Raw genomic sequence first — 22,755 nt, 5'->3', positions numbered from 1 at the left:
TGTTTCAATTATATCCTGTTTCCTTGAAATCCTCCAACGGTCTTGACTGATATCATCTTTCTAAATCTTACATATGCTTTCTTAAATGTTTTACCTAAATTTGCTAAGTCTGATTAAAATGTCATGGCGGTGTGAATGACTTCATCAATACCATCCCCTGAAATCAAGGAGTTGAAATGGACTTCGGTAAGAATACTGTGAGAAGTGTCCCATTCCCATTGCCACCCTCCCTACCTACTAAAGGGACAGGGTGCAGAGACAGGATTTGGTATGTTCCACTACCAGGTACCTCATCAAGGCCAGAGTCTTTGATTCTGCTTTTGACCCTGCCATGTTCACTAAAATTACCTAATGTATTACACAGTCCAATTAGCTAATCCTCTACCTAATCACCTAATCATTACACATATGAGGTGATCTATTACCAATCCATTACTTATTTAATTAACTGATCAACTCCCTAATCCACCAGCTAACCGACCAACTAATCCACTACCAACCCCATTATCTAATCCATTAATTAATCCATGACCTAATCTTTGACTGTCAGCAATTGTTGAACAGTTCTACTTCTGATGACAGAATTTAATCCTGTGGTTTTCCGCCCAAGGCTGAAACACAACTGCTGGTGTTCACAATTTACAGGCTTGCCAATTTCCTCTTTCCAGAACCTCCTCCACAAAAGGATACAAAGTGCTGGAGTAACTCAACGGGTCAGGCAGCATCTTTGCAGAACATGACTAGGTGACGCTTCGGGTCAGGATCCTTCTTCCCACAAACTCCCCAACCTCCGTTGTTGGCATCTTGCGCACCTCCCCCTTGGTCAAGTCAAGTCAAGTCACATTTATTTATATAGCATATTTAAAAAAACAACTCTCGTTGGCCAAAGTGCTTTACATTTGTTATAAGAATAGTATAAACAAACAAACTACATACATATATACATGTAGCCCTCGCTCAGTGGACGTCAGGAAAGGCTTGGGAGTATAGATAAGATTTTAGTCTTGGCTTAAAGGAGTCGATGGAGGGGGCAGTTCTGATGGGAAGGGGGATGCTGTTCCACAGTCTAGGAGCTGCAACCGCAAAGGCGCGGTCGCCCCTAAGCTTATGCCTAGACCGCGGGATATTCAGCTGCCCCAAGTCGGCCGATCTGAGGGACCTGGAGGTGCAGTGGTGGGTGAGAAGACTTTTAATGTAGGAGGGGGCAAGCCCATTGAGGGCTTTGTAGACATAGAGGAGGGTCTTGAAATGGATACAGAACCGCACAGGAAGTCAGTGGAGAGAGGCCAGGATCGGGGTGATGTGGTCCCTTGGTGCCGCATCAGGTTAGTTTAGAACTACAGCGTGGAAAGAGTCCACGCTGACTGGCGATCGTCCATACACTAGTTACAACTTTGTATTCTACACTTTGGGGACAACTTACAAAAGTCAATTAATCCTACAAACCTGCATGTCTTTAGAATGTGGGAGGAAACTGGAGCACCCGGAGAAATCCCACGTGGTCACAGGGAGTGTGGACGGAATTCCATCCAGAGAGCATCCATAGTCAGGATCGAACCGGCTCACTGGCGCTCTAAAGCAGCAACTCTACCGCTGTGCAGCCCGCGTGCAGCTTCCTGGCCCTAGTGCCCTGGCACATCCCTCCCAGATTGCTCCAGCCCACCGGCTATCCCACCAGGATTCTCCACAACCTCCGTAGCTTCCAACAAGCTCTAGATCACCACACTGAACTGCCATTTTATCTTGAATGTCCTCTGTCTCCTAAATAGTTTGGCACTTGCGGTATAATTAAATGGACTGAGAGATTTTTGAAATTCTGAGATGCTGGCTTGTGGAACTTTTCCACCGTTCAATGGCGTACATATATTTACCAATCGGCAGAACAACAAAGGGCTACTCTGATTAGTAAGGTTTGCTCTGGTCTCTCAAGCAATGGTGAAAACAAATTTGTAACAACTTTCAAAAAATAATTAAATTCAGAGATTCAATAAACTGACAGTGGGCCAGACGCTCTTGACAGAATTAATATATCGGCCTATTAGTTATCGCTGACTACCTTCATTGTGAGTCTAGTCGGCCCTCCTGCTGCAGATTAATTAAGTGCCTTGTTGCCTGCCTGCCTCCATCATCTCTTTCCACTCTTTCGTTCGGTGAAACTGATTACCCACCAAAGCCCAAAACACTTGCTTCCCATTAATACTCTCTGATTAAACTGGCCCGAAAAATAGGAAAATAGTACTGTAGTGGCTTTGCCAACTGGTCAACAGTTACACAGACCATGGACAAGTGCTTGGTCAAAGGGCATATTGGCAAGCTTAAGTGGGAGAGCTACTGACTTCCCCGATACACTGCACTGATGGGAATTTGCTACTTAGATGTGTCACCTTCTGGGCATGACTGAGCAGAGAGAAGGGGTGGGGAGTGCGTTTGTGTGTTGGGGAGGCGGGGGGGAGGAGGGGTGGGTTGGGAGGGGGGAGGTGGGGGAAGAGTGGTGGGTGGGGAGGGGGGGGGGAGGAGGGGTGGGTTGGGAGGGGGGAGGTGGGGGAAGAGTGGTGGGTGGGGAGGGGGGGGAGGGGGAGGGGGGGGGGGGAGGAGAGCCAGGGATGATTTGGAGAAAAGTCCCAATGTCATCTGGAAAACTGGATAAAGGTGCTGGATGGGATGGGGGGAAATTAGAAAGAAATTAATGCAGAGGAGAAGAAATCCTCCAGTGTGAATCCATAGCTTCACAGCTCCTTTCTGTATATATAACTGATGGGTGGGGTTCAACGTTGTTCCTATCGCAGGATGACACCAACTCTCACAGTGAGAAAGGTCCCAATATTGTTACACCAGTACCACCATTTTACTGAACTTCAATATTAAGGGGAGATTTAATTCACAATGACATCCTGGACAGACCATTTGATTGCCACTACTCTTGCATTGGCCGCTGCACAGGGACATCTTCACCTCTATGTCAGATGTAGAGGTGAAGATGTTCCTGTGTGGCAGACAGGCGACATAGTACAAGAGTCAGGAATTACAGAGAAAAAACAGCACTCATTTCAGGCATTAGTAGAACGATTTCTCTCGGTGTTGCTGAGTTGCTACTGGGAATCACCCAGCTCTTCATATCAGAATTCACATTCCTAGAGAAAGGTTTGATTCAATTGAAACAATATCCATCTAGTTGGGAATGTAATCCTTTGTTTTGTAGCTGGGAAAGAGGTGGAAACAATAGAAGATAGAGACAAAAAGCTGCAATAGCTTGGAGGGCCAGGCAGCATCTCTGGAGAGAAGGAATGGGTAACGTTTCGGGTCGAGACCCTTCTTCAGAAGCAATAGAAGATCAGATGAGGAATTCCAAAGGCATTGGAAACTTTTTTATTACTTTGCTGCTCAATATAGAGTCAATGATGGGACTGAGTCTTCTTTTGATTGGTGGGAAGCCTACCACTGTTTAGGTATGAAATGGTGGGAAGAGCCTTGGGGAGTGTGGAGACAATGGAGAGAGTAAGGGATGGCAGCAAGTGAAGGTCAAAAGCCCCAGAGGGGAGATGAGTATTTTTTTACATTCAGCAACATGTGATCTGATTTGCTGGGTTTAAGAAACTGAAGCAAACGCGTTGAGTACTGGAAATATCGGAAGGGAGAAATCTTTAGGATTCTGGGGAAAAGTGAAAGGCCTGGTTAGAGTGGATGTGGAGAGCGTGTTTCCACTAGTGGAAGAGTCTAGGACCAGAGGCCATATTCTCAGAATAAAAGGACCTTTAGGAAGGAGATATGAAGGAGTTTCTTTAGTCAGAGGGTGGTGAATCTGTGGAATTCATTGCCACAGGCTATGGAGGCCAAGTCAATGGATATTTTTAAGGTGGAGATTGACAGATTCTTGATTACTGCGGGTGTCTGTGGTTATGGGGAGAAGGCAGGAGATTGGGGTAGAGAGGGAGAGATAGATCAGCCATGATTGAATGGCGAAATAGCCTTGATGGGCCGAATGGCCTAATTCTGCTCCTATAACTTAAGAACTTACGAACTTCTGAAAAGACAGGGAGTAGAGTTAGACAATAGACAATATGTGCAGGAGTAGGCCATTCGGCCCTTCGAGCCAGCACCGCCATTCACTGTGATCATCCACAATCAGTACCCGTTCCTGCTCATATCCCTTGATAGAGCTCTTATCTTTAAGAGCTCTATCCAACTCTCTCTTGAAAGCATCCAGAGAATTAACTCGAGAAACATCACAGATAAAGTGCAGGCACAGCGAGCAGTCTGGCTTGCTGCTGCGTCTGAAGATCAATCCCACGAAACAAGGATGAAGAATTGAGAGAGAATCTTGAATGTAATGAAGCAATTATTTTTAAAGCAGATAATACAAACAATTGTGTGTCCTTATTTTTAGGTGGGTATGCAATCGTGCTAACATGTGGCCACCATCAGAGTGACACTGCGTGGTGAGTGCACTGAATATTACATGAAAGCAAAGGCCTTGGGGAGCCTGATAACCAGACTGTCTGCGACTGCCAGTTGGAGCTCTGTCTGACCTCATTGTGCAACGGGACCGGAATAATTGTGTGAAAGAAAGCTTGGGGGCAGGTACTGTCTGTCTGTCTGCAGGAGGGTTCAGCTGGATTAGACTGGCATTTGTGATCAGTTACAGGTAAAGCTCATCATTGCTCAATTGGCATCCTGGGACAACATTAAACAAAGCCCTGCAGCATCTTTCCCAAGCACCGAACATCCCAGATCCCCTCACAGACAGCAGCTTGCGGCTACAGTGTAGCAAGCACAACGGCTGGATGTTGCAAGCAAGGTCACCAACAGCTGGACTTTGCATGACAAGGTCACACAACAGCTGGGTCGTGTGGATGACAAGGAGCCATAACTCCACATTGTCCAAAACATGTGTCTGAAGAAGAGCCTCGAACCGTAACGTCACCTATCCACTCCTTCCACAGATGAGTTACTCAAGAACGTTGTGTTTTACTCGTTTTACTTTGTGTTTACGCATCTGCAGTTCCCTATGTCTCCAAAGAGCAATAACTGCTGGATATGCATGGCAAGATCCCAGGACATTTAGATTCTGTGCAGCAAGTTCCAAAAGGGTAAAGAGTAGACAAGTAAATAGCCTCCTAGTTCTGAACAATAAATGCTCGACCAAGACATCAGATCCACAAGGTTTCTCTTCCTCACATGCTGCTGCTGGATCTTATATATTTTCCTTTTTCTTCGTTGGCAGTCCCTCAGCATTGGGGACGACTCATTGCCACTTCAGATATGTGGGTCCTGAGATTAATGATGAGGCCGCTGTGGGTGCCACGGACTCTACCAGAGCTGGGTCTGGAGGTGGCTCGGAAGGAAACGGTAGTGGTTTGTGAAGTGATCCATTCCTTCTGCCATCGATGCAAGGCCTTGGTGTGCTTCCAACACGTGATCTTGCGGTTCTTAATACCGTCCAGAACACACCTTCACACATACATACATACATACATACATACATACATACACACAAGGGAGAAGGCAGGTCTTCGGTTTAAATCACAATAGAAAGACAACACCTCCGAGATATGACTCAGTGGCACTTCAACCTCCTCCTAACACTGTCAAGTGCACTGAATCACAGCCAGTTACTGGCTTGTCAAATCTTTCGTATGAATCTATGATTCAGTAAGGGATGTGCTGCAGTGCTCTGCTTGCATGGAGCTACAACCCAATGAATTTGGTAGGTGCAGTTCATGTTCAATGCTCCCCACAGCAAAGATACTTTATCCTATTAAGCATGATATCAACTTTTACCATCGGCCAACACTGCATCTTGAAGCCACCTTCATAATGTCCTCTTGTTTCCCCCATCCCCATCCCCCCCATTCCTCAACCCCAGAACTGCTGACTTTAATCTGTATATTGATTGGACTAATCAAACTCACAAGAGAACTGTGGAAGAGCAATCCATTAAGGATTGTTTATAATCTTACAATCTTAGTTTAGAGATACAGCACGGAAACATGCCCTTTGGCCCACCGAGTCTGCGCTGACCAGCGATCGCCACAGAGTAACACTATCCTACACACCAGGGACAATTTACAATCTTTACCAAAGCCAATTAACCTGTAGACCTGTGTGCCTTTGGAGTGAGGGAGGAAACCGGAGCACCCGGGGAAAACCCATACAGTCACAGGGAGAACATGCAAACTCTGTACAGTCAGCGCCCATAGTCAGGATTGAACCCGGATCTCTGGCGCTGTAAGAGAGTAACCCTGCGGCTGCGCCGTCGTGTTTCTCAGAGCAAAATATTATGAAACCTGCTCAGGAACAGGCTATCTTAGATTTAGTTATACGTAACGAGCAGGGATTAAGAGAAGATCTCATTGTTATGGATCTTCTGGGGAGGAGTGATCAACACGTGGTTAAATTCCACATGGAGTTTAATGGTGGATACTTTGAGTCCAAAACAATGCCCTTAATGTGAATAAGGACGATGAAAAAGGCATGATGGTTGAACTGTCTCAAGTGGGAAAATCGGCTAAAGGAAGCACAAGGAACTACAGATGAGGGAGTCTTGTATAGAATACAACGTTAGGACTCTTCTTCATACTGATTGTTCTAGGGGAGAGAATGCTGGAAAAGAGGTGGGGAGATATGGGGGGGGGGGGGGGCAGGGGGGGGCAAGCGAGGCAAAACCTGGGTGAATAGAAGCGAGGGGAAGGTGATTCATTGGCAGATGTGTGGCCAAAGGCTAAAGATGTAATGGGTGACAAAAGGGGACAAGGGGTGACAAAATGGGAACAAGGCAAAAAAGGTGTTCGATAAGTAGAGTGAATGAGGAGTGAAATGGAAAGACAAAGGGAAAATATAGGTGAAAAAGGAGGGGAGTGGAGGGGGAGTGGGGGATATGGGAGAAACTAGTGTGCACCAAGGTGATGGGGTGAGTTTTAAAATAGATCGTTTTTGTTACATTTGTACAGGGGCCACACTTCACTCTTCTGTGGAACTCGTTGGATTTCAATTAGTCACAGGATCCCTGGTCAATCCTTGCTCTCTTGACGACAGTCAAGGCTTAAAACACGGATCCATCCTGGTCCAGGACTTGCCCAGCCACAAGAGGTAGATTGACCAACATAGGTAGTGAGAAATATTAAAGAGCGAAGATTGATCTGTGTTCATTTGCTATATGTACTGGATACAAACCCAAATTAAATTTAGACTTGCTGCAGTTGTAAAGGATATTAGTTGCAACAACAACAATAAATACACAATAAACTATCAGTTATTCTAAACAAACCCGACCATGATAGTACTACAAACAAAGTGCAGAGAACCATTATAATAGTGCAAAGTCCACAGTGGAGGAAGGAACTGCAGATGCTGGTTGAAACTGAAGTTAGACACAAAAAGTTGGAGTAACTCAGTGGGACAGGCAGCATCTTTGGAGAGAAGGAATGGGTGATGTTTCAGGCCAAGATAAGGGTCTCGGCCCGAAGTGTCACCCATTCCTTCTCTCCAGAGATGCTGCCTGTCCCGCTGAGATACTCCAGCTTTATGTGTCTATCTAAATTCCTTAGTAGATCTCTGCTGAGGTAGAGATGCTGTAGACTAGAGGGTTGTTCAGGGTGGTTCAAGCACCTGGAGGTTGATGGAAAGAAGCTTCCCAATAGTGGCAGCGAGAAGAGAGCGTGGCCAGGTGATGTAGGTATTTGATGACATTAGCTGCCTTCTTTTAATGCCAAATCTCCTCAGACTTCTGAGGAAGTACAGACATTGTTGAGCTTTACAAAAATATATTTTTGTAAAGCTCATTTAGAGAAGACTGCATACAAAGGAAGAAAGGAACATGAGTGGCTGTTCAACTCTTTAAGCTAGTTTGGTCATACAATAACATTACAGATGACTAACATGCTTGACCTTTTATTTTCCTGGTAAGAACTTACATATCTTGATTTTTAATTATTCAGTAAGCTGAGAGCCACAACTGTTTGATGGAGACATCAACATTTTCCAACTTTCCTTTTCAGTGCCTCGGTTCTGATCTTAAGGTTTTCTCCTTGTCTTAATAGTCTCCATTCTACATTCCAGTGAATCCAAGTCTACTTCATGGGACCTCTCCTCCTAATCTAACTTGGAGCTATGGAAATGCTCTGGCAAATCCACACTTATTCGATCCAAGCCACTACATCCTTCCTGAGGTCATGGCAAAAGCTTCCTCCCTCCCTTATTCTGACCCTCCAGATATAGGGGATGACATTAGTAGTAGGCCCCCCTCGGTCAAGGTCAAGCATGTTAGTCATCTGTCATGTCATTGAATGACCAAACTAGCTTAAAGAGTTGAACAGCCACTCATGTTCCTTTCTTCCTTTGTATGCGGTCTCTAAATGAGCAAATATCTTTTTCTAAAGCTCATCAATGTCTGTACTTCCTCAGAAGTCTGAGGAGATTTGGCATTAAAAGAAGGCAGCTAATGTCATCCTTCCTGAGGATGACAATACACTGACTCGAATTATTTCTTGTATCAGGCTATTACCTTTTAATTGTTGACGTGGAGACCTAAATCTCCTTCAGCTCCACTTGTTTCCAGCTTTCCACCATCTTACTAACACATGACTCTATGCCATGAAATTAGTCTGATTTTGGTACAAAATGGAAAGACTCACACTATCCAAAGTTGTATCCTCATAGTGATTAGTTAAGGCCTGGCACATATTCCAGTGGGATACCACTTGTCATTCTTTCCAACTTGCGTACAAACCTATATGCCCAATTCTCTGACATTCACTGCCTAATTAGTCACGGGGAGAACATACAAACTCCGTACAGACAGCACCCGTAGTCGGGATCGAACCCGGGTCTCCGGCGCTGCATTCGCTGTGAGGCAGCCACCCAAGGATATGCCAGATGATTGGCTGGCCCATGGGTTTCTTGTATGAGACCCTATCACACAAGGAAAGCATAGAAGTCCAAACCCATGACTACTACTAGCTAAAAGGACAAAGGCAGCATTATTATGGACGCACCACCACCTGGAAATTGCCCTCCAAGCCACACACCCCTGAGTTGGAAATATATCGCTGTTCCTTCACAGTTGCTGGGTAAAAATCTTGGAATTCCCTCCTTAAAAGTGTTATAAATGTATGCACGAGGACGGCAGCAGTTGAAGAAGTCGATCACCAGCACCTTGTCAAGGGTAAAAGGATGAGCAATTCAATATTGGTTCAGCCTGTGGAACCCACATTGTTCAGTAAATATAGAAAAATTATAAACTGAATTCTTTTACATTCCACCATCTGCTACTTTAATTACAATCACCTCCAAAAAATCCGACGTTATATGTGACAATATGCGTCCCCGCATCCCTCCATGTCCCTCGGTCTCCACTAACCACGGGGCTTCACCTACCGCATGTTTCCCCTTTCGGTCACCACAAGCCTCTCCCGCGCCATTCTCGCCTCCAGGCTCCCTGTCCCATCTTTCAGGAGAGGGAGGGGAGGGTTGGTTCCGCACGCGCTCGGGCCGTGTTCGTAGACCACCAGACAGATATGACGAGTATGTTTAACTCCATGGTATGGGTGCCCTTTCCACACTTAATCTTTAGGGGGAAGGATGTAGATTGATGATGCATGTGGACCAATCACACATAAGCCAGCATCACTAACTCCACCCCACTATAACACTTATACTAACACTTGTTTCCGGCACAGCCCGTCTGAGCAGCTAGGATGTACTGACAACCTATCATCCTTAACGCTGTTAAGTTTCAGTGCTGATTAAAGATGTGTTTAAATCATACACTGTCTCTGGTGCTTGTTTACATTAACCATTAAAGTGCAAAGGCGCTAAGACGCATATTATCACTGGAATAAGAATCCAGGGAAGATAAATTTCCACCTGCGACCAGATTATTACAAAATATAACTATTAATTGTAAAAGATGCTGAACCTCATTTATTTTGAACAAGTCCCCATTATTTCAGATTTGTCCGCTCCTATCCCAGTCTTTCCGTTCATTACTCTGGACATGGACTCTGAACTCTGAACTGAACCCATTGACCATTGATCTATACTTGGTGTAGTACTTGGACAGACTCTAACATATTGAGCTGTGCTGGAATGTCCCTGCCACTCTTATCATGTGCACCGGCTAGCTTGGATTCCAATGCAATGCAAGAACTCACGTTGCTCCCACAGGTCAGAGTCATTATGGCCAGCAACTATTTTCCAAGTGTAAACATGGCCTTTATACACTAGCTGTAAAAAATGTTTATTCAGGTGGATCTACGACCCTAGGTTCATGCACTACACTACACAATTCAATTATCCTTCCTTCCTTATGTGCAGACTGACAAATCAAATATGTTAAATACCACACACCATTGGATAGGAGTCACACCCAGAACAACAATATACCCAAATCCTTTGAGTCTTTCACATTATCTATTAAAACCTCTGAGAGCCCAAGAAACATGGCCTCAACCCCCACCTCCCCATCATCACTCTCAAAGGCATGTATTTTCCACGGGCATTTAAACAATGTGGCAACTGCAATGGATCCCTTGTCCTCAACACTAGATCCTCAAATCTTAATGATATAAAAAGCAGTCTGTTTTGGTTTAAATTTGGCATTTTTGAGTGTTTTCTTTCTCTTGACAGATCAGCTGAGTTTGGTCTCTTTTGATGAGTGGACAATGTAGACGTCAATTGAGAACCTTTTCCCAAAAGCCTCGTTTGCAGCAACTATAACAGAGTGATACATCACGGAAGCAGGCGCTGTTGTCGACAAGGATGCCCATTGAAGCAAGTCACATTTTCACACATTTGACCCATATCCCTCTAGAGCTGTCCTATTCATGTACTTGTCCAAATGTATTTTAAATAAAGTATCTGCCTCAACCACTTCCTTGTTCCATATGTTCTACACTATGTGTGAAAAGGTTTCCTCTTAATTTCCTATTAAGTAATTGGCCTCTCACATTAAACCTATGCCCTCTTGCTCTTAATTCCTCAACCCTGGGAAAAAGACTGTGTCTATTCACGCTATCTATTCCCCTCATGATTTTATACAGTTCTATAAGATCACCCTTCAGTCTCTTATGTTCAAAGGAATAAAGTCCTAACTTGCCCAAGCTCTTCCTATTACTGAGTCCCTCGAGTTCTAGCAACATCTTTGTAAGCCTTTCTCGCAATCTTTCTAGATTAATGGCATCTTTCCTACAGCTGGCTGGTGGTAGAAAGACATATGGACAAATACAGGGACAGGAAGGCTTTAGAGGGCTATGGGGCAAATGGGATCAGCCGAAAGTACCAACATCGTGGGCAAAGGGCCTGTTTTTGTACAGTATAGATCCTTGGGTTTATGGTGATTTTTTGTTGTTTTCCCCAAAAAATAATCTGCAGCCAAATAAGACCATAAGATAAAGGGGCAGAATTAGACCATTCGGCCCATCGAGTCTGCTCATGGCTGATCTATTTTTCCCTCAACAACATTCACCCCGTAACCTTTGACGCTTCAGCCCCAGAACATCTCCTTACAAGTGTGACCCCGATCACAAGTTTCACAATGATGGTTTCCGCATTCATTTCAGAGTGTGACGAGGGCTTTGTGAATATTCCTCCACCCTGGTTAAAACGTGGAGTTTCGTGCAACAGGAAACCTGAGCATCAAACTACAAAGGACGCCGGGCCACTGGATCTGCAAGTGGACCCGTCACTGAAGGACTCCGCCTGAGTACAAAATACCATGTTGATGGGTATTTGTCAACATGCTCCAGAAATGTTCCAAGCAAACAGGTAATAGAGAGTGCATGGTTCCCACTCTGCTTGTGAAAACTTCCAATACATTCCTGCTCTACAATAGTAAACCATACTTTTAAAATATTTAGCTGGCTGAGAATTACATATTTGCCCCTGTCCCACTTAGGAAACCTGAACGGAAACCTCTGGTGACTTTGCCACGACCCAAGGTTTCCATGAGGTCGCCGGAGGCTTTGGTCACTCTCCCTAATGGTCGAAAGTGGTTTCCGTGTGGTTGAGGCTTCTTCTAGCTTGCTTCGATTATTTCAACATAATCAAAACCGGCCTCGACTAAAAATAAGTTGTCGTTTGGTCGAAGCCAGTGGAGTGGGGTCGCTATTTACTTACAGGCAGTCGAAGGCCATCTCCTTCGCTGACCGGCCATTTTGATTAGCTCCTTGGAGTTTCACGACCTAGAAGACCCACCGGAAGGTAAAATGCCCGCTAAACTTCTTAAAACTGTCTCCACTTCGTCTCCCTCCCCCTTCTCGCCCCTTCTCCTTCCCTTCTTCTCCCCTTCTCCTCCCCTTCTCGCCACTTCTCTCCCCTTCTCCCTTCTCTCTCCCATTCTCTCCCCCTTTCTCTCCCCCCCTCTCTAAAGGACTTACCATGCTCCGTGGCAGCCCTTTACCTTCCTCTTCATCGCGCAGACAACGCTCCTCCGCTCTCCATGGCCCCCACCTTCGCGATGTGTGTGTGTGTGTGTGTGTGTGTGTGTGTGTGTGTGTGTGTGTGTGTGTGTGTGTGCGTGTGCGTGTGTGTGTGTGTGTGTGTGTGTGTGTGTGTGTGTGTGTGTGTGTGTGTGTGTGTGTGTGTGCGTGTGTGTGTGTGCGGTCAGTAGCAAAGATCCGATAGGACCGTTGGTCGGTAGATGCAGCTCACACTTCGGTCGATCCAGCTCGAGGCTTTCCACGCGAGTGACCAAAACCTCCGGCAACCTCATGGAAACCTTGGGTCGCGGGCAAGGTCACCAGAGGTTTCCGTTCAGGTTTCCTAAGTGGGACAGGGGCATTAGGATATCCTAACAGTGTGAATTTGTGACATACAAGTTCTTTCCTTCTTTCAACATTTTGATTGCATTTTGAATGCAACATTGCCAGAAAGATGATTGGAAATTCTTCACGCACTCCAAAACCAGGAAGTCCCCTGTGGTTTAGCAGTGAGCATCTAAATTACGAGCTTAAAGCTGGAGCCTGATGGGGAGGCAGATTTTTGCTATGATCTAACGGTGAATTTAAAAAAAATACTGCCGAGTTAGTCCATTAATCCCCGTCTGCCAGCCAAACTATCAGCAGGAGTAAAACATACGGCCATAAATCACGGTGAAATCCAGCCAACGGCTAATGATATTGCATCTCTTCACGCCACAGCTTTGTGTTGCTTGGTCTCTCCAGGTCTCTCTCGTTCCACCTGGTGTGCCAGGCCATATAGTGTGCTGTGCTGTGATGCCCAGCAACTTCTGCTGAGACCATCTGCTGGAACGTCAGGGGCACATGAGCTACAGGGAAGTGACCAACCCTCTTACTCAACTGCACCTTAGAACCAATCTATCCTACTGTGTTGCTGGAGGTCTGTATGTGATTGTCCGGTGGAGTTCCCTGTGTATATATCCCAGTGGTGCTCGATGTGTATTTTTCCCAGTGTATATTTGTCTTGTGCTGGTCTGTGTGTGTGCATGTCCCAGTGTAGTGTATTTGCTGCCATGCTGCCAATGCTGGAGCAAGATGGCACAGCCCATCCCTTATATCTATTGTTTATGTTACATTCATCTGTAAAATGCATCACGGCTACTTCCAAAGTCACTTCAAAGTGTCTGAGGAAGTCACAACTTTTAACAGCAAAAAACCAGAGGGCAGCAACCATCATCTGCAACATCCCCATGATGTTGTCACTAGTCCCTCATTGTCACTGAATGTCGCTCCTCCGTACCAGCCTTGTTGCTGCATCTTCACCAGAAGAACTGTAGCAGCACAAGATGGTGAGTCGTCACCATCTTAGTTTTAGTTTAGTTTAGAAATAGAGCATGGAAACAGACCCTAAGGGCCACCGGGTCCATCCTGACCATCGATCACCTGTTCACACTGGTTTTATGTAATCCCACAATTGCATCCACTCCCTACACACCCGGGTGAATTTACAGAGTCCCATTAACGTACAATCCCGTACATCTATGGGATGTAGGAGGAAACCAGAGCACCCAAAGGAAACCCACCTGGGCACATAGAGAATGTACAAACTCTTCACAGACAGCACCCGAGGTCAGGATCGAACCCGAGTCTCTGACACAAATGGAAGATTCCATTTGGACAATAAAAGCTAGTTCTGCTGGCAATGCCAACATCCAGTAAATACATGACAAAAAATGTACCCCATTTACCTTCTTAAGAAGGGTCCCGACCCAAAACATCACCCATCCTTTTTCTCCAGAGATGCTTCCTGACCCGCTGAGTTACTCCAACGCTTTGTGTCTACCTTCTTAACAAGCTGTCCTTCAGGGATCGCTGGACATGTTCTCCAAAATCTTTGGAGATTACAGTGTTAACTGTGCTACAATCAAGCATGTTTGATGGACCTTTATAAACTCATCATTGGGCTAATCCCCGGATGGAGGTGAGCCCTCTATTTATCACAGGAGGAGGTCCTGATCTTTCGCTCATGTAACCCAGCCCCACAATGTACATGCATCAGACATGCACAAACCAAAGTATGCATATACCATTAGTCATGCATCATATGCACAGAGGACAGCAACGGAGTTGACCATGCTCATGGACATCACACAGAGCATTCCAGCAATGTGTTAGATAAAACTACACAATATGTAGAACATAAAACCATTGGACTGCTCAATGGAATTTCTAGGCCCATGCCCTTTTCAGAGTCAGATCCTCTTCATCATTGCACTTGGAATCACAAGGGCTTCCTGTCATCACTCGATGGTGAGTTTCAGTAGAAAACCACAGCTGGTTCACATCTGCTTATACTGGGTTGCAGCTTATTCTAGCCAGAAGTACAAGTTCTTCATGTACAGCAGGCGCAGAATGCAGGTGGCACTGCGAGAAAATGTTGAGGGTGGTGATGGCGTGCCAATCATGTGGTTGCATTACCCAGGTTAATGTTGGGCTTCTGATGGGTAGTTAAGGGTGAACTTTTCCAGGCAACATAGAGCATGCCAATGTACCTTGTAGATGGTTGACAGACCTTATGCAGCCAGGAGGCGAGCCACTCCCCTCAAGGTTACCGGCCTCTGATTTGCATTGGAATGAACTGCAGATGCTGGTTTACATTGAAGATAGGCACAAAATGCTGGAGTAACTCAGCAGTCAGGCAGCATCTCTGGAGAAAGGAAGAGTCCGAAGAAGGGTTCCGTACGTCACGTTTCTTTTCTCCGGAGATGCTGCCTGACTCGCTGAGTTACTCCAGCACTTTGTGCCTATTTCGGCTTGTACTCGCTAGAATTTAGAAGATTGAGGGGGGATCTTATAGAAACGTACAAGATTCTTAAGGGGTTGGACAGGCTAGATGCAGGAAGATTGTTCCCGATGTTGGGGAAGTCCAGAACAAGGGGTCACAGTTTAAGGATAAGGGGGAAATCTTTTAGGACCGAGATGAGAAAAACATTTTTCACACAGAGAGTGGTGAATCTCTGGAATTCTCTGCCACAGAAGGTAGTTGAGGCCAGTTCATTGGCTATATTTAAGAGAGAGTTAGATGTGGCCCTTGTGGCTAAGGGGATCAGGGGGTATGGAGAGAAGGCAGGTACAGGATACTGAGTTGGATGATTAGCCATGATCATATTGAATGGCGGTGCAGGCTCGAAGGGCCAAATGACCTACTCCTGCACCTATTTTCTATGTTTCTATGTCTCTATGTTTCAGCCTCTGATATGCGTTTGTCGCCACTGGATTTATATGGCTGTTCTGAATTTCTGTTTAATGGTGTCTCCCAGACTGTTGATGGTGGGAATCTCAGCATTGGTAAAGTCACTGAGTGTCAAGGAGAGGCAGTTAGACACTCTCTTTTTAAGGATGCTTTTCAACCCGCAGTTTTCTAGTTTAAACCATATTTACCACTTTTCAACCCATGTCTGAATGTTATCCTGCTGTAGGAAGAATTGTGAATGTAACTGGACAGTGGCAATTTTTGTGAATTGTTAATGGTTTACCATATGATTGAGAACAAGTGACTGGATGGATGGGCCAAAGCTCCTGCAATGATGTTCTGGGGCTGGGATGATTGATCCCCAACAACAACAACAACAACAACCATCTTCCTTTGTGTGAGCTCTGACCCAAGCCACTGGGTGATTTTCTGTTTGATTCCCATGGGTCAGTTTTACCAGGGTGCCTCGATGTCACACTTGGTCAAAGGCTGTGAAGGGCAGTCATTCCCACCTCACCTTTACAATTTAACTCTTTGACCTACATTTGGACCACGGACCACACCGAGTCCATTCCTATACATTGGTGAGACCAAGCGCAGACTGGGCGACCTTTTTTGCTGAACACCTACGCTCAGGCCACATTGGCCTACGCAATCTCCTGGTTGCCCAATACTTTAACTTCCCTCCCCACTCCCACACTGACCTTCCTGTCCTGGGCCTCCTCCACTGTCACAGTGATGCCCCTGTCCCACTTAGGAAACCTGAACGGAAACCTTTGGAGACTTTGCGCCACACCCAAGGTTTCTGTGCGGTTCCCGGAGGTTCCCAGAGGTTTTTGTCAGTCTCCCTACCTGCTTCCACTACCTGCAACCTCCGGCAACCACCTGCAACCTCCGGGAACCGCACGGAAACCTTGGATGGGGCACAAAGTCTCCAGAGGTTTCCGTTCACGTTTCCTAAGTGGGACAGGGGCATAAGGCTACAGCACATCATATTTCGCTTGGGCAGCTTACAACCCAGTGGTATGAGTCTTGATTTCTCTAATTTCAAATAAACCTTGCATTCCCTCTTTCTCGGTCCCTCTCGCACCCTAGCCATTCACTGTTCATATCCCTTCATCATCACCTCCTCCACAGCCAACAATGGACTGTTGTGGGCTCCATGGCCATCAGTGCGGGCTCTGATTTGTTCTGTTCTTTTTCATACCTCTAGTGTCCCACTCCCCTGACCCTCAGTCTGAAGAAGGGTCTCGACCCAAATCGTCATCTATTCCTATTCTCCAGAGATGCTCCAGAGTTACTCCAGCATTTTGTGTCAACTTTCGGTGTAACCAGGCTCTGCATTTCCTTCCTACATTTTAGTGTTCCCCAGGAACCCTGCCCAAGTGTTCTTTGGCACCTCACCCAATCTTTTCCTCAGTTTACTGATCAACACCCTGGCACTGATCTCCTCTCCACGTTTCCCAGTCGTTCACTCACTGCCCACCCAGACTCCTATTCACCTTAATCTTCTCACCAGTCCATTCTGACCTCCCCACCCCAATCCTCCCACTTTATCCTTCATTACAAACCTCCCCAGCCCCCTTGATCTTCTGTATATAAGTTTGATGCACTCATACTGCACCCATGTTTCATTCTCTGTTGATCACTCCCACTCCCACTCTTCCCCCATCCCACCGCAACCTGCCCGCCTACACCTCCCCCACAACCCCCATTGTCCACTGTGGTGTGACACCATGGAGGAACAGTCTTTGTGCACAACTGTATTTTGGATGTGGTGTGCAGCAGAATTTCGCACATGCACGTCCCTACTCCAAATGGCTCGCAGCAAAACAAGATTCCAGTGCATGCCGCGGGCACATCTGAACACCACAACTCCAATGCATGCTGCAGACACAGCTGACAACCATGTCTCCAATGTGCTCTGCAGCCCCCTCTGTGTAATGATACTCCAAGGCATGCTGTGGGGATAACTTTACAACAAATCTCCAATTGATATTGTAGGCATGCCTGTGCAACACAACTTCAACGCATGAACATGTGTCAGCTCTAACATCATTAACCGCCGTACATTTCCAATGGCACTGCTTCAATACTCTCAGAAATGATTGTCTGTAGTAAACACTCTGAACATATCCTGCCTGGTGGCAGTAATTCACCTGTATAAGCAGATGCCCATCATTGATGCGCTAAGCTGTTACTGAACACACTGAGTTAGCACAATTTCCCATTCAATGCATGGAATTGCAATAGAGCTGGGAGTTAGTTCAGGCACAATACCTGGCCTTGGGATCTGTGAGTAACTAAGAGGAACATGGAAAAGTAGAGCAAAGGAATAGGCCCTTCGGCCCACATTGACTGTGCTAAACATTAAGCCAAATTAAATTAATCTCTTCCACCTGCACATGATCCAAGTCCCTCCATTCACCACATAGCCTTCTGCATATCGAAAAGCCTTTTAAACATTACTATTGTATCTGTTTCCACCACTATCTCTGGCAGCACGTTCCAGGTATGCAGCAGCACTCTCTTATAAAAAAACTTGCCCTTTAAAGCACATTTCCTTTTAAATGTTCCCCACTAATTTTAAGTTATGCCCTCCTTGACGTTTCCACCTTGGGAAAAGGGTCTGACTATTCTGATTTCGGAAAAATTGGCCAAAGTTGACCTTGCATGTTTGCATATGTCGATGCATATACATGTGCGTGTGTGCCTACATGTAAACATTTGCTCATAGATGTACATGTATGAGTTTTCATGTGTGCTGTAACATGGGTGCACATATATGTTTCTTTGTTAAAGTGTGTGCACCTGTGCATGAGATGACCTGTATGTTAAGTTCATATGTTAGAGTGTATTTGCGTGCATGTGGATGTGTACATGCAGGTATACATCATCTGTATGTCTTTTGGTCTATACATATAAGCTGGGAGCATGAATTGGTGAGGCTCCTACAGTTGAATAGTTTATGGATCCTTGAACACCTAGGAAAACGCAGTGCAGCACAGGACGGCACAGTGGCACAGCTGGTAGAACTGCTGCCTCACAGCGCCAGAGACCCGGGTTCGATCCTGATCTCAGGTGCTATCTGTGTGGAGTTTCCAGGTTCTCCCTGTGACCTCGTGGGTTTCCACTGAGTTCTCCGGTTTCCTCCCACATCCCAAAGACATGTGGGCTTGTAGGTTAAATAGCCTCTGTAAATTACGCCTTGTGCGTAGGAAGTGTTGGGTAAGGTGGGATACCACAGAACTTTCATAATCTTTCAAAACTCTTTAGATTCTGGAGTAGTTCCTGAGGATTGGCGGGTAGCAAACGTAACCCCACTTTTTAAGAAGGGAGGGAGAGAGAAAACGGGGAATTACAGACCAGTTAGTCTAACATCGGTAGTGGGGAAACTACTAGAGTCAGTTATTAAAGATGGGATAGCAGCACATTTGGAAAGTGGTGAAATCATTGGACAAAGTCAGCATGGATTTACAAAAGGTAAATCATGTCTGACGAATCTTATAGAATTTTTCGAGGATGTAACTAGTAGCGTGGATAGGGGAGAACCAGTGGATGTGGTGTATCTGGACTTCCAGAAGGCTTTCGACAAGGTCCCACATAAGAGATTAGTTTACAAACTTAAAGCACACGGCATTGGGGGTTCAGTATTGATGTGGATAGAGAACTGGCTGGCAAACAGGAAGCAAAGAGTAGGAGTAAACGGGTCCTTTTCACAATGGCAGGCAGTGACTAGTGGGGTACCGCAAGGCTCAGTGCTGGGACCCCAGCTATTTACAATATATATTAATGATCTGGATGAGGGAATTGAAGGCAATATCTCCAAGTTTGCGGATGACACTAAGCTGGGGGGCAGTGTTAGCTGTGAGGAGGATGCTAGGAGACTGCAAGGTGACTTGGATAGGCTGGGTGAGTGGGCAAATGTTTGGCAGATGCAGTATAATGTGGATAAATGTGAGGTTATCCATTTTGGTGGCAAAAACAGGAAAGCAGACTATTATCTAAATGGTGGCCGACTAGGAAAAGGGGAGATGCAGCGAGACCTGGGTGTCATGGTACACCAGTCATTGAAAGTGGGCATGCAGGTGCAGCAGGCAGTGAAGAAAGCGAATGGTATGTTAGCTTTCATAGCAAAAGGATTTGAGTACAGGAGCAGGGAGGTTCTACTGCAGTTGTACAGGGTCTTGGTGAGACCACACCTGGAGTATTGCGTACAGTTTTGGTCTCCAAATCTGAGGAAGGACATTATTGCCATAGAGGGAGTGCAGAGAAGGTTCACCAGACTGATTCCTGGGATGTCAGGACTGTCTTATGAAGAAAGACTGGATAGTCTTGGCTTATACTCTCTAGAATTTAGGAGATTGAGAGGGGATCTTATAGAAACTTACAAAATTCTTAAGGGGTTGGACAGGCTAGATGCAGGAAGATTGCTCCCGATGTTGGGGAAGTCCAGGACAAGGGGTCACAGCTTAAGGATAAGGGGGAAATCCTTTAAAACCGAGATGAGAAGAACTTTTTTCACACAGAGAGTGGTGAATCTCTGGAACTCTCTGCCACAGAGGGTAGTCGAGGCCAGTTCATTGGCTATATTTAAGAGGGAGTTAGATGTGGCCCTTGTGGCTAAGGGGATCAGAGGGTATGGAGAGAAGGCAGGTACGGGATACTGAGTTGGATGATCAGCCATGATCATATTGAATGGCGGTGCAGGCTCGAAGGGCCGAATGGCCTACTCCTGCACCTAATTTCTATGTTTCTATGTAACTGGTGTGAATGGCTGATCAATTAGATACAGCAGGTCAGGCAACATCTCTGGAGAAAGAGGATGGGTGACGTTTCAGGCTGGGACCCTTCTTCACAACTGGCATGGGTTCCAGCTATGCCTGCCTTTTTGGGGGAAAAAACAAATCAAAAGTGTAGCCATGGCCTTTTTGAAAATAAAATGGTTCTGATCAATGGTCAGCGTGGAATTGGTGGGTCGAAGGGCCAGCTTCCATGCTGTATCGTTCAATCAATTAATTAACGCCTAAAGAATGGTTCACGCATTGGGGGGCAGTGGTTGGCACAGCCAAGGTAGGTTGGGGCCAATGTAGCGCGTTGTCCAAGCCCCAGACTGCATACAGGTTACCCGCGGCCCTTCAGCTGACGGGTAGCTAGTAAATAACTGGCACCCTCACCCGGTTGACAGGCTGGTGTTCTGGGTGCTGAAGTCAAATGAAGCACCTCTCCTCCCCCCCCCCCCCCCCCCCCCCCCCCCCCCCCCCTCTCCTCCCCCCCCCCTCACCGCCCATCCATTTCCCAAACCCGCCTAGTACAACATTTCTCAAAATGCCAAGCTGTTATTCAAACTGCTCACAACATTGAAATTCAGGCCATGGAGACAACAAAATCATTCCGCCCGAAAGCGTTAAACTATCTCAGGTGCCACGCTGAAATAAATCGTCCAATAAATGGTTAATTTGTATCCTGGGTACACCCAAGAAATAGGTAGAGAGGAATGAAGCCGCTAACTTTCTGTTAGGAGGGAGCATCGGCTTACAACTGGACGGGCGGAGACAATGGATCACGCCGGTTACATTCTTTCTTCTATAAAATAATGAATCTTGACTTGTACAGCCCCGATATTGACTGGAAATAAGCATCCACTGTAAGCTGCGAGGAGATCATCGGTGATGCAGCCATATTGGGATTCAGTGGGAAGCTGCACTCAAATCCCAGCCATTTCAGTACTGTATTTGAAATCAAAATACAGTCCAACCCAGCACGCTGCAACAAAGAATAGGTGTGACCACAATGCAATCGCAGCTGAATGCAATGCACTGAATCTCCCAGCCTTACAGCACCAATGTGTACACAGTTCCCACAGACAGCAGTCTAATGATATATCCACTCCCACCCACACCGGACGCTAGGATCAATAGCCTATTCCATAGGATCAGTTTAAAACCACTTACTCCATTGCCAGTGCCATTCACTCTGCGCTGCTGATGCTGACGGAGGGGAGTCTCTCTGTGATCCTGGTTGGGAGGAGGCGCAGTCGGGTCTGTGTGCACAGTCGGAGGGTGTTTGTTTCACTCAGAGAGCCCCCCCTGCTTTGACAGGCTGATATCAGCGAACAGCTTCACATCTCAGTGGCTGTGTCCTGTGTCTGTTCAGCTCCAAGCCCCCGTTTACAGCAGTGTCACTGTGCCCCTACTGGAGACTGGCCGCATTACCCCCAGCACGCTGCTCGCCTCTCCGAGAGCTGCCTGGAGGTGTTAGTCCATGCAATTACATTAATAAAAAATGACTGGAATCACACGGGGGACAGGCACCATTCAAAATAAAACACGGAGGCACTGACGTTGGGTTTGGCTCAACTTGCCTCACAGCACCAGAGACCTGGGTTTGATCCTTATCTCTGGTGCCGTCTGTGTGGAGTTTGCCCGTTCTTCCTGACATGTGACCGCGTGGGTTTCCCTCGGGTGCTCCGGTTTACTCCCACATCCCAAAGACGTGCGATGTGGATTGTAGGTTAATTGGCCTTGGTAAATAACCCCCAGTGTGTAGGGAGTGGATGAGAAAATGGGATAACATAGACTAGTTTGAACGGGTCAGCATGGACCCGGTGGGCCGAAGGGCCTGTTTCCATGCTGTATCTTTCAATCAATGAAAAAGCATAGAATTAACAGTTATGAGTGGTATTTGCAGACTCTGGGTGTGGCTGTGATGCAAGAGCCTGATGCTTGATGGTGAGAAACTGTTATTGAACTTGGAGGTAATGGATCTGAAGCACCCGGAAACTCTTCCTCAACATAGAAACATAGAAAATAGGTGCAGGAGTAGGCCATTCGGCCCTTCGAGCCTGCACCGCCATTCAATATGATCATGGCTGATCATCCAACTCTCCATACCCCCTGATCCCTTTAGCCACAAGGGACAAATCTAACTCCCTCTTAAATATAGCCAATGAACTGGCCTCAACTACCTTCTGTGGCAGAGAATTCCAGAGATTCACCACTCTCTGTGTGAAAAATGTTTTTCTCATCTCGGTCCTAAAAGATTTCCCCCTTATCCTTAAACTGTGACCTCTTGTCCTGGACTTCCCCAACATCTGGAACAATCTTTACC

At 46.2% G+C, this 22,755-nt stretch overlaps 1 protein-coding gene across 1 annotated transcript in view; it reads right to left on the bottom strand.

The window, feature by feature from the left end:
• Nucleotides 1–21,823, bottom strand: part of palm (paralemmin) — a 137,227-nt gene extending 115,404 nt beyond the window's left edge. Inside the window, exon 1 of the mRNA XM_033046709.1 lies at nt 21,600–21,823. Within this exon, the coding sequence (XP_032902600.1) occupies nt 21,600–21,616 (17 nt within the window). The 5' untranslated portion in view covers nt 21,617–21,823. The remainder of the gene's footprint in view (nt 1–21,599) is intronic.
• Between the last annotated feature and the right edge of the window lie 932 nt (nt 21,824–22,755).

Source organism: Amblyraja radiata, chromosome 29, assembly GCF_010909765.2.
Source record: "Amblyraja radiata isolate CabotCenter1 chromosome 29, sAmbRad1.1.pri, whole genome shotgun sequence".
NCBI classification, from domain to species: domain Eukaryota; kingdom Metazoa; phylum Chordata; class Chondrichthyes; order Rajiformes; family Rajidae; genus Amblyraja; species Amblyraja radiata.
This window is presented reverse-complemented; position numbering and strand designations above follow the sequence as displayed.